This window comes from Sebastes fasciatus, chromosome 11 (genome assembly GCF_043250625.1).
Source record: "Sebastes fasciatus isolate fSebFas1 chromosome 11, fSebFas1.pri, whole genome shotgun sequence".
Taxonomy (NCBI): domain Eukaryota; kingdom Metazoa; phylum Chordata; class Actinopteri; order Perciformes; family Sebastidae; genus Sebastes; species Sebastes fasciatus.
The window spans coordinates 4651667-4662818 of NC_133805.1; the positions used below are offsets into that span (position 1 = coordinate 4651667).

The window sequence follows — 11152 nt, forward strand, 5'->3', positions numbered from 1 at the left end:
AACTAGTCCTTTTATTTTTTCAAAACTAATCAACAGACAGCACTCAAACTTATTAGTTTCTTTGTACCCTTAAAATTAGAAAAGATTTACTGATAGTTGTAAATAAATCGGTTCATTATAAAGTATCAGCTTGAAATGAAATCTTCAAACACACACCGTGGTCGACCTGAACTTCAGCAGGTGGAAGCATGAAGTCCAAAAGAACTTTTGTAAAACATGGGTGATTTTATGTTGAAATAAAGGAGGGCAAACAGAAGTTAAACCTCCAGTCAGTGAGTATCATGAACCGAACAACCACTAATAAAGGAAACAATTTTAGCTTTTTTAAATTTTAAATGATGCCATCCTAGTAAGTCTGTCTATCTATGCAACACAGTGGTTAAAAACTCTGCTCAGTTCTCTGTGACAAAGGTGTTTTAGTGAGGAACGTTTTAAGGACTGAGGAAAACTGTCTCAGTCTTATATTATATTGACTCCCTGACAAAGGCTTGATTCCCAGAGTTGAAGTTTGCTTTTGGGTCTAACATGACTATGCCATTACAATAAAAGCATTTTAATTGTTTAAAAAGAAAGTTCCTTGAAGTTTTTTGTGTATAGGGGAGAGTGGGGTAAGATGAGCCAATTTTTACTTATGCTGTCCTCGAGGTTAGGAAAAATGAGACAGAAGCAGAATGAAAACTTGAACCTTAAATTCAGGATCTCTCCTATCAAATGAAATGACCAGCATGCATCCATCACAAAGCTGTCTGGAAAAAATGACCTTCCCAAAAAAAGTGCTCCTGTGGCTTAACTTGCCCCAGGTAAGGGGTAAGTTGATCCGAGTCAGTGGGTAAGTTGAGCCATCGTGAGGTAAACTGAACATCTGAGTTTTTAAGTTTAAACCTCAGCATAAGTGTGTTAACAAACAGTTTCACAGTTATGAACTTGTGAGAACAAACCACCTGTGAGTTTCAAGACCATTGAACAATCAAAATATCATTCAATATTCGACAATATTCCAGTCGTCAAGGTTGCAGTGAAATATGAACTGTTGCTCCCTCCTTGCAGTTCCTCCAGCCTTTTGAGGTTGAGGTAGCTCCTTCAGCACATCACTCAGTGGAAAAGATGCCTCATCCTTTTCCTTGAATACAAAGGTGGGCTTCTCACGTCAAGTGTTCCCCCGGATTCTTCTGAGAAATCTTGCACTCACTTCGTTGCCCTCCAGGCTCTCAACCAAGCCAATGTAATGGTAGCTTCTGCCTTTGGATACAAAGTTTACTATGACAAAGTCACCAACTGACAGATCTGAGATGTCTGATTCACTTCTCTCATCATTAGAACTCTCATGCTCAGAAGTGTCATCAAATGGGATGGCATCACACTCTCCTCAGAACTGCTGTACGCTGTGATTTTCGTCTTGGTCTTTGGTTTGACCTAGGCCTACCTGCTAAACCCTGCTCTTTCCAGTTGTTGGGGACAGGAAGGTTGTTCTTTCTGCCAATTCCAATGCCAGTTCACAGCATTTCTTTGGAGTAAGGCCGTGGAACTGTTCAGCCAGCTTCTTGATATGGTCTGCAAGCTCCTTCTCTACCTCCTCTGTGAGGACCCTCTTTGCCTCTGCTGTTCCACTATAACCACCTGTTTTAACTTCCTTTATCTCACTCTTCTATAAAGGTTAACACATAAAAAAATCAAACCAAGTTGTGTAACACTCAACAGTAATACCATTTTATACATCAGAGAATTCATTTGGTTAATTTATGGTGGGGTAAGTTGAGCCAGTGGCTCGGAATAACAGTAGAATATTAGTGAGCCAGTGGCTCAACTTACCCCATAGCCTTTGGCTCACTTTGCCCCATAGCTACCATTTTGGAAAAAATGGCCCAGTTTAGCAATTCAGGCTAATCTTTAGTGAAGGGATTAACATGGTGTTATATCTTAGTAAATCACCAACATGTATAATATATTTTTTTAGACCTGGATAAATTTGCTTTGACCTAACATTCATTATTCCTGACATGCAGAAAATTTACTTTGATGGGAAAAAACTGTTTTTGGTGTAAAAAAGTACTACTTATCCCATGTGCTTCACTTCATCACAGCAAGATAGAAATGATGGGTACTTCCTGAATTTATGGTCACATGACAAAACATAATCACAGTTGCCAAGATACAGGGGGTGGGTAAACTTACCCACTGGCTCATTTTACCCCACTCTCCCCTACTCTCATATTAGTTTTACAGATTTCTCCATCAGCTTTGTATGATACCCTGGAATGAAGACAGGAGGAAAATACTTTGTTCTTGTTTGTTTATTCATCATGTAAACCTTCAGTTTCTTCACACATAGCATCAGTAATCATGTACAGATTCACTACATCAACACAATCAGTTGGTTTGACCAGAATCTCAGCAATGTAAAAGAGAATAATGAATGATCCCCTTAGTGATTATGATCAGGATAACTACAGTGACAAAGTGGTGAGAACAACATACGGTAAAGGAAGGTCTGGTGCTTTCTCTCTCAAGATCCATACAGTGGAACAACCTAAAAATGCAAAGTCAGTTCAGGTAAACAAACATCATCATCATCATGAACAGTGAAACAGGCACAGGAAGGAGCGCCACCTGAAGACACTCACACATTTACAGAACACCTCATGAGAAGGTGTCAGAGTACCCTTAAATGACTTCTGTCTATTTCTGTTTACAGAACTCAGCAGTGTCTCCGTAATAATAAGGAAGCCGAATTCCAGCATAGAGAGGCTCAGTGAATGTGGTCTGGACTCTGTGGAGGAGGGTCATGGTTCCAGAGACGCTGTAGAAGGACAGAATACCTGCACGGTGATCCAGATACACTCCTACTCTGGAGGACAGAGGACCTGAGACGGGAGTTTGGACTTTGTTGTGCAAAAATATATAACTATTTTTGTCACATCTTAATGCCCAAGATTTGTCATTCCACCCAAACCCACATTCATCCCAGCCTCCTGCTCTCCTGATACTCTTGTATGCAACCACCACATCAACTCCTTCCCCTCCCCTCTTCACCTCCCAGTAACAACGTCCAGTCAGACTCTCTCTACTCAGGACCTGCCAACAATCAGTGAATCTGTCTGGGTGACTAGGATAAGACTGTTGTTCTGTCATTAATATTGCTTTTCTGTTCCCCTTAGATAAGAACAGCTGTGTGTATGCTGTGTTTGGATCCAGTGTGATTTCTCGTGAATACTTTAAGAATCCAGCTCTGGTCTTGGGCTCTGGTCGTGACAGTAAAACATCCACTTCAGTCACTTTCTGTGAGACGTTTGTCCATTTCTCTCTCAGAACGTCCTGTAGTTTATCTCTGACTTCTGACACAGCCGCCGTCACGTCCTCAAAGTAGCTCAGAGGACGGATATTGATGCTGGATGTAGATTCAGTGAGAGGTGACAGTGAGGGGTAGCTGGGTAGAAACTGGTCGTGATCCTCTGTGTGTGACAGCAGCTTCAGCTCAGCGTCTCTCCTCTTCAGCTCAGTGATCTCCTGCTCCAGCTTCTCCTGAAGCTCTTTGACTCGACTCACTTCACATTTCTGCTGGAATCTGACCTGCTGCTTCACATCACAGCTTCTTTTCTCCATGAGACGGATCAGCTCGGTGAAGATCTTCTCACTGTCCTCCACTGCTTTATCAGCAGAGCGATTGACAGCCTCCACCTCCTGTTGGAGCAGCTTCACATCTTTCTCTCTGTCCTGGATCCTCTGCTGGATGTTGAGTCGACTCACCTCCAGCTCTCTCTGCCTCTCGGTCCTTTCTGCTGCAGCTGAGACGGTGTCGTGGCCTTTATGTTCATCCATTAAGCAGAGATAACAGATACACTGCTGATCAGTACGACAGAACATCTTCATCACCTCATCGTGACGAGAGCAGATGTTCTCCTGGAGCTTCTTGGAGGGCTCCACCAGCTTGTGTTTCTTTAATTGAGCCACATCATAATGAGGCTGGAGGTGTTGCTCACAGTAAGAGGCCAGACACACCAGACAGGACTTGAAGGCTTTCAGTTTCCTCCCAGCGCAGACATCACAGGCCACATCTTCAGGTCCAGCATAGCAGTGATCAGCAGGAGCAGCTTGGAGTCCAGTCTTCTTCAGTTCCTCCACTAAATCTGCTAACATGGTGTTTTTCACCAGAGCCGGCCTCTGTGTGAAGGTCTGCCTACACTGAGGGCAGCTGTAGATCTCATTGTCATCCTCTCCATCCCAGTGGGTTTTAATACAGTTCATGCAGTAGTTGTGTCCACAGGGAATAGTCACCGGCTCCTTCAGTAGATCCAGACAGATCGAACAGCAGAATTTTGCTTGATCCCTCTGATTTTCTTGCTGCGCCATTTCACCTCTCTGTGACAATGACTGTCAAATAGTCTTACTTTCGATGAAGAGAAACAAACTCTGTGCTCTGACGGACAACAAATCTCTGCTCGTTCTGCTCTTGTTCAGTTGCTGCAGTGAATGAGGTTTATCAGCTCAACATTTCACAACATGTTGTTTACACGTATCCTAATACCTGCAGATCTGTGAAGGGAGGGAACGAGCAAATAATTTGATAGGGTGGAGTTCGCTGTGTTTGAGAGCTGGAAAAAGGGAATGATTTTCAGGCTTTACTGCATTCCACAAAGAGTCTTTTTCAAGAGGCAAGGTGTGTTATCTGTCATTTACAACATGCAGTAAGAATAGCTGGACTTAAAGCTAGGACACTCAGTTCACAACAGTTATGCATTTAATTACCAGCCCTGACAGTATATTGTTTTCACCTTGTGAGTCTGTGGGTGTGTCATCATGACAAAATGTGGTCCTGGAGAAACCCTCTGTAGCGGGAACTTCCACAGAAGCGGTTTTGAGTGCTTTGCCATGTGTTAATATGTCTGTGTGTAGTGCACGTGAGGTGGAGCGAGCTGAGTGAAGGCAGGCAGAGGAGCAGAGGAGCAGAGTACAGCAGAGACTCCGGCCCTGGAGACCAAAGCTACGGTCTCCCCCGCGTCCTCCACCAACAGTGTTTTGCAAGATGGGCTTCAGTAGATATAACTTTGGTGCTTCCGTGTAGTTTATGTTGGAGTCTGAACAGCGTAGCCACACGCGAGCGCGCATGGGACACCGACCCGGATTGATTTATACGTGTAAGATGTTACAAACAGTCCCTTTAATTAAACTAATATTATCCTTTTATTTTTTCACAACTAATCAACAGACAGCACTCAAACGTATTAGTTTCTTTATACCTTTAAAATTAGAACAGATTTACTGATATTTGTAAATAAATCAGTTCATGATAAAGTATCAGCTTGAAATGAAATCTTCAAACACACCGTGGTTGACCTGGACTTCAGTAGGTGGAAGCAGGAAGTCCAAAAGCACTTTTGTAAAACATGGGTGATTTTAAGTTGAAATAAAGGAGGGCGAACAGAAGTTAAACCTCCAGTCAGCGAGTATCATGACCCAAACAACCAATAATAAAGGCAATCATTTCAGCTTTTTTTTTTTATTTTAAATGATGCCATCCTAGAAAATCGGTCTATTTATGCAACACAGTGGTTAAAAACTCTGCTCAGTTCTCTGTGACAAAGGTGTTTAAGTGAGGAAAGTTTTAAGGACTGAGAATGACTGCTCTAAACATGAACACTGTAGTTTGTGGTGTTTCAGGAGGAAAAATGTCTCAGTTATACTCTCATATTATATCATATTGACTCCCTGACAAAGGCCTGATGCCAAAAGTTGAAGTTTGCTTTTGCTTTTGGGTCTAACATGACTATGCCATTACAATAAAGGCATTTTAAAGGCATTTTAATTGTTTAAAATGAAAGTGCTTTGTAGTTTTTTGTGTATACTCTCATATTAGTTTTACATTTTCTCCATCAGCTTTGTATGATACCCTGGAATGAAGACAGGAGCAAACACTTTGTTCTTGTTTGTTTATTCATCATGTAAACCTTCAGCTTGTTCACACATCCCATCAATAATCATGTACAGATTCACTTCATCAACACAATCAGTTGGTTTGACCAGAATCTCAGCGATGTGAAAGAGAACAATGAATGATCTCCTTATTGATTATGATCAGGATAATTACAGTGACAAAGTGGTGAGAACAACATACAGTAAAGTAAGGTCTGGTGCCTTCTCTCTTAAGACTCATGCAGTGGAACAACCTAAAAATGCAAAGTCAGTTCAGGTAAATTAACAGTAAATAAGCAGTGAAACAGACACAGGAAGGAGCGCCACTTGAAGACACTCACACATTTACAGAACAACTCATGAGAAGATGTCCAAGAATCACCATAATGTTTGATTGTCAGCTGATTTCTGAGCAGTGAAGAAACGACACAACAATCAGCTCTAAGCAACAAACATGGAGACAAAATGAGTTTAAGAGTTAAAACACAGAATTTAACCCTTAAATGACTTCTGTCTAGTTCATTTAACAGAACCCAGCAGTGTCTCCGTAATAAGGAAGCCAAAGTCCAGCATGGAGAGGCTCAGTGAATCTGGTCTGGACTCTGTGGAGGAGAGTCATGGTTTCAGAGACGCTGTAGAAGGACAGAATACCTGCACTGTGATCCAGGTACACTCCTAGTCTGGATGACCGAGGACCTGAGAGGGGAGTATTGATAATGTTGTACCAAAATGTATAACTATTTTGTTTACATTCTAACGCACAAGATTTGTCATTGAATCCAAACAGACATTCATTCGACATCCCTGCTCTCCTGATACTCTTGTATGCGACCGCTACATTAACTCCTCTCCCTCCCCACTTCACCTCCCAGTAACAACGTCCAGTCAGACTCTCTCTACTCAGGACCTGAGGACAATCAGTGAATCTGTCTTGGTGACTAGGATAAGGCTGTTGGCGTCTCACTGATGTTGCTCTTCTGTTCCCCTCAGATAATAACACCACTGTGTGGGCTGTGTTTGGATCCAGTGAGATTTCTCGTGAATATTGTAAGAATCCAGCTCTGGTCTTGGGCTCTGAATGTGACAGTAAAACATCCACTTCAGTCACTGTCTGTGAGACGTTTGTCCATTTCTCTCTCAGAACATCCTGTAGTTTATCTCTGACCTCTGACACAGCCGCCGTCACGTCCTCAAAGTAGCTCAGGGGACGGATATTGATGCTGGATGAGTGTGTAGATTCACTGAGTGGTGACAGTGAGGGGTAGTGGAGTAGAAACTGGTTGTGATCCTCTGTGTGTGACAGCAGCTTCAGCTCAGCGTCTCTCCTCTTCAGCTCAGTGATCTCCTGCTCCAGCTTCTCCTGAAGCTCTTTGACTCGACTCACTTCACTTTCCTGCTGGGATCTGACCTGCTGCTTCACATCACAGCTTCTTCTCTCCATGAGACGGATCAGCTCGGTGAAGATCTTCTCACTGTCCTCCACTGCTTTATCAGCAGAGCGATTGACAGCCTCCACCTCCTGTTGGAGCAGCTTCACATCTTTCTCTCTGTCCTGGATCCTCTGCTGGATGTTAAGACAACTCACCTCGAGCTCTCTCTGCCTCTCGGTCCTTTCTTCTTTCTCCTGGAGTTTCTTGGAGGGCTCCACCAGCTTGTGTTTCTTTAATGGAGCCACATCATAATGCTGCTGGAGGTGTTGCTCACAGTAAGAGGCCAGACACACCAGACAGGACTTGAAGGCTTTCAGTTTCCTCCCAGTGCAGACATCACAGGCCACATCTTCAGATCCAGCATAGCAGTGATCAGCAGGACCAGCTTGGAGTCCAGTCTTCTTCAGTTCCTCCACTAAATCTGCTAACATGGTGTTTTTCATCAAGACAGGCCTCGGTGTGAAGGTCTGCCTACACTGAGGGCAGCTGTTGATTTGCCTCAGATCCTCTCCATTCCAGTGGGTTTTAATACAGTTCATGCAGTAGCTGTGTCCACAGGAAGTAGTCACCGGATCCTTCAGTAGATCCAGACAGATGGAACAAGAGAAGGTTTCCCAGTAAAGCTGAACTCCTTGCAGTGCCATTCCCAAACAGAAACTGTGCTCTCAGAGTGGAGCTGGCTGTGTTTTAGAGCAGGAAGACGAGGGAGGAGTTATCAGGATGTCCAGCAGGAGGAGGTTTTTGATTGGACCGCAGCAGAGCGGGGGCAGACCTTGTGTTAGTCACATTTTACTCCTTGGCGTATCTTGACTTTTTCTTGTGTACCGGCACTTCTCACAAGCTCCTGATACTCTCCTCTGCCCTCTCCATATCAGGTTCTCAGGGAGATACATAACGTCCATTTTAGTTTTGTAAAATAATCTGTGAACTGTTGGTCATAACTTTTTTTAAATTTGTGAACAAATATAATTAATGAAACATTATTTTAAAGTTTTCTGAATCTGCTCTTTTAGGACAAACATGTACAAGAATAATTAAATGTTCAGACCAAGGCTGTGATATGTGTAAATAATAAAATAATCATTTAACTAGTAATAATAATGGTCCAAAATGATGTAAAATGTCATAGTTCTAATTAAAAAATCCTCCAATTTTGGTGGGGGAGGACCCCTAACCCAATATCTCCTTGTATCTTTTATTCACTCTAGAAATTCAGAATATGTCTCTATCCTGCTGCTAAAACCTCAATGATACCGAACTATAGGCTACGGATAACACAGGAAAGCACTTTAAGTATTAACACTAAACACACAAGCTTAACCCTAGAATGTTCCAGTGTGAATATTATTGGAGTATTAAGGGCCTACAACAGAAGATGCATAGCACAAGTATAATAATATAGCACTAAAACCACAGCTGATTATGACTGACACAGTACAACATGCTAAAAGAAATAATGAATACATAGGAATAAGTCACAAGAGATTGCTGATACCGGCCGATACACACAACAACATGTGAATAAGAGAGAACTAGCACTTTTTTTCCCCCACTTCAAGCACTGTGTAAAAATACTGCATTACAACTAAAACATCTGCATTCAAAATCCTACTTAAGTAAAAGAACAAATGCACTTGAACTATCACAAGTGAAAGTATTTATTCTGCAGACAGTTGGCTCCTGTGTCTGATTATTAGACTATAATAAACTATAATCCTGATGCATCAGTGTGCATCATGTTTTAACTACTTTATATACAGTTAGGGAGTAGTCCGGTGGTTCCCAGCCTAGAGGTCAGATCACAAGATAAATCTGAGAGAAGAGGGGAAAAAAAACATAGGTTTTGCTACACAAATTAGTGCGTGGGGATATTGAGGTCTAGAATGTAACAATGGGTCTTTCTCAGGGGACACAAATATAATCTATAACAATGTATTCTGTTTTATAAACTTTATAACCCATATCGTCCCATATCGTGCTCATTTCCAGGTTTATGCTTGTATTTTATGTTTCTACTAGAACATGTTTACATGCTGTAATGTTCAAACAACTCTTTATTTTCCTCATACTGTCTGTCTGAATATACCTGTATTTACCCTCTGTCTGAAACGCTCCGTTTTAGTGCATTTCAACAAAATTGCAATGAAACTGCGTTGCTAGGCAACAGTTTGGGTCCATGTTTATTTCCTGTCAGCTGATATTATTTGCATACACTGCAACAGGAAATAAACTGGGACACATTTAGAATGTTTATGTTTAAAACCATGTGATGATCTAAATATTGTATATTTGTGACATCACAAATGGACAGAAATCCTAACGGCTTGTTTCAAACGCACAATTTCTGAATTCTGTGTATTTCTCTGTATATTGAGCGTTTTGATAGTTTAACAGTATTCATATAGCACTTAAGCCTGCTTTATAATATAAAAGACATGGATATCTCAATATGGGACCTTTAAATTGAGTCTCCAAAAATCCATGCTCAAAAAAACAATGAGGCATGAGCTTGAAAGTGGATGAGAGTCTTTGATCGTCACATCCTGCTCTAGCAGCTCACATCGCTCCACTGTTATCAACCTTAAACTGGTGCCTGTGGTGTCCCTGCATGGAGAGGAGTTTGGTTCAAATCATTCAAAGTGGAGTTTCCGGAGCTTCTGGGCAGCGAGCGGTCTGTTCAGTGTTTCGTGTTGCCCCTGCAGAGCCAAACAAACGCGCCATGTTCCTATTTTCAGTCAAGAATGTCATAACAGGAAGGCGGGACTGGAGACTGCAGGAGATCCTGCATCGTGTTAAAAGTGAAGCTCATTAAATCTCGCTGTTGCTTCGCTTATACTTATAATCTTAAGTGATGAATTGAATGTTGTACTGGGTTGTTGGTTGTGCCAGCAAATCATCATGAATTGACATTTATTTTGGTATCTGATGTATTTTTTTATTTTAAAGTCTAGTTTTGATTCCATTAATTTGAGTAATGTTCATATTACTGTTATTATATTAAAGTTACTAACAAATTATTAAGTAGAATATGTCTTTCAAGGCATAATTTAATATAAAGAAAATATAAATTGTAATAAATAATAGTAATATAATAAAATTATAAGATCATTGAAACAGGGATCTTCATTTTACAGAACATAAATAAAAAAGATGCTTTTATCTCACGAACAGCATTGCACTGATGAAATAGAACCCATTTTCATTCACATATCTTGAGGTCAGAGGTCAAGGGACCCCTTTGAAAATGGCAATGACAATTTTTCCTCACCAAAATTTGGCGCAAGTATGGCGCGTTATTTATCCTCCTTCCTGACAAGTTGTATGACATAGCTTTAAAACTGAGCCCTAAAAATCGCAATTTGCGTTAAAGAAATTAGTAATTTACGTTAATGCGTTATTATCACATTAACTTTGACAGCCCTACTTTAAAGCAAATAAAAATGGATGAAATAAAACTTTAAAATAAAACAATAAAATCTGATCTGTCATATTCTCTTCAGTTTTAAGCAAACGTGAACAGAAGTTGGATAGAAATCCAATAATGTATATCTTTTTTCATTTCAATATAGACATAATACCCTAGTTCACAGCTAAGCTCAGACAGCAAAGGTTGGAAAGGACATGTTTAAAGAGACAAAGTACAGGTTTAGCACGGCGGTGAGAGAAACTAAACGACTGTACTCGGAGAAACTCCAACAGCAGCAAACGACTCTACTCCTGTCTGAAAGGGTCTCAGATCATCTTCACCCACTTCACCAACGACTTGTACACGGCCAACGACCTGAATGAGTTTCACTGTCGTTTTGAAAGACAAT

At 41.2% G+C, this 11152-nt stretch overlaps 1 protein-coding gene across 1 annotated transcript; it reads right to left on the reverse strand.

Annotated features, from left to right (window-relative positions):
* Positions 1-2286: 2286 nt before the first annotated feature.
* LOC141776488 (tripartite motif-containing protein 16-like) lies at positions 2287-4440 on the reverse strand. Its single transcript, XM_074650103.1, has one exon. The coding sequence runs from the start codon at positions 4345-4347 to the stop codon at positions 2677-2679; it is 1671 nt and encodes a 556-aa protein (XP_074506204.1). The 5' UTR covers positions 4348-4440; the 3' UTR covers positions 2287-2676.
* Positions 4441-11152: the final 6712 nt, after the last annotated feature.

Coding starts and splice junctions, on each gene's coding strand:
- LOC141776488 (XM_074650103.1), bottom strand. CDS start 4,347: ATGGCGCAGCAAGAAAATCAGAGGGATCAAGCAAAATTCTGCTGTTCG.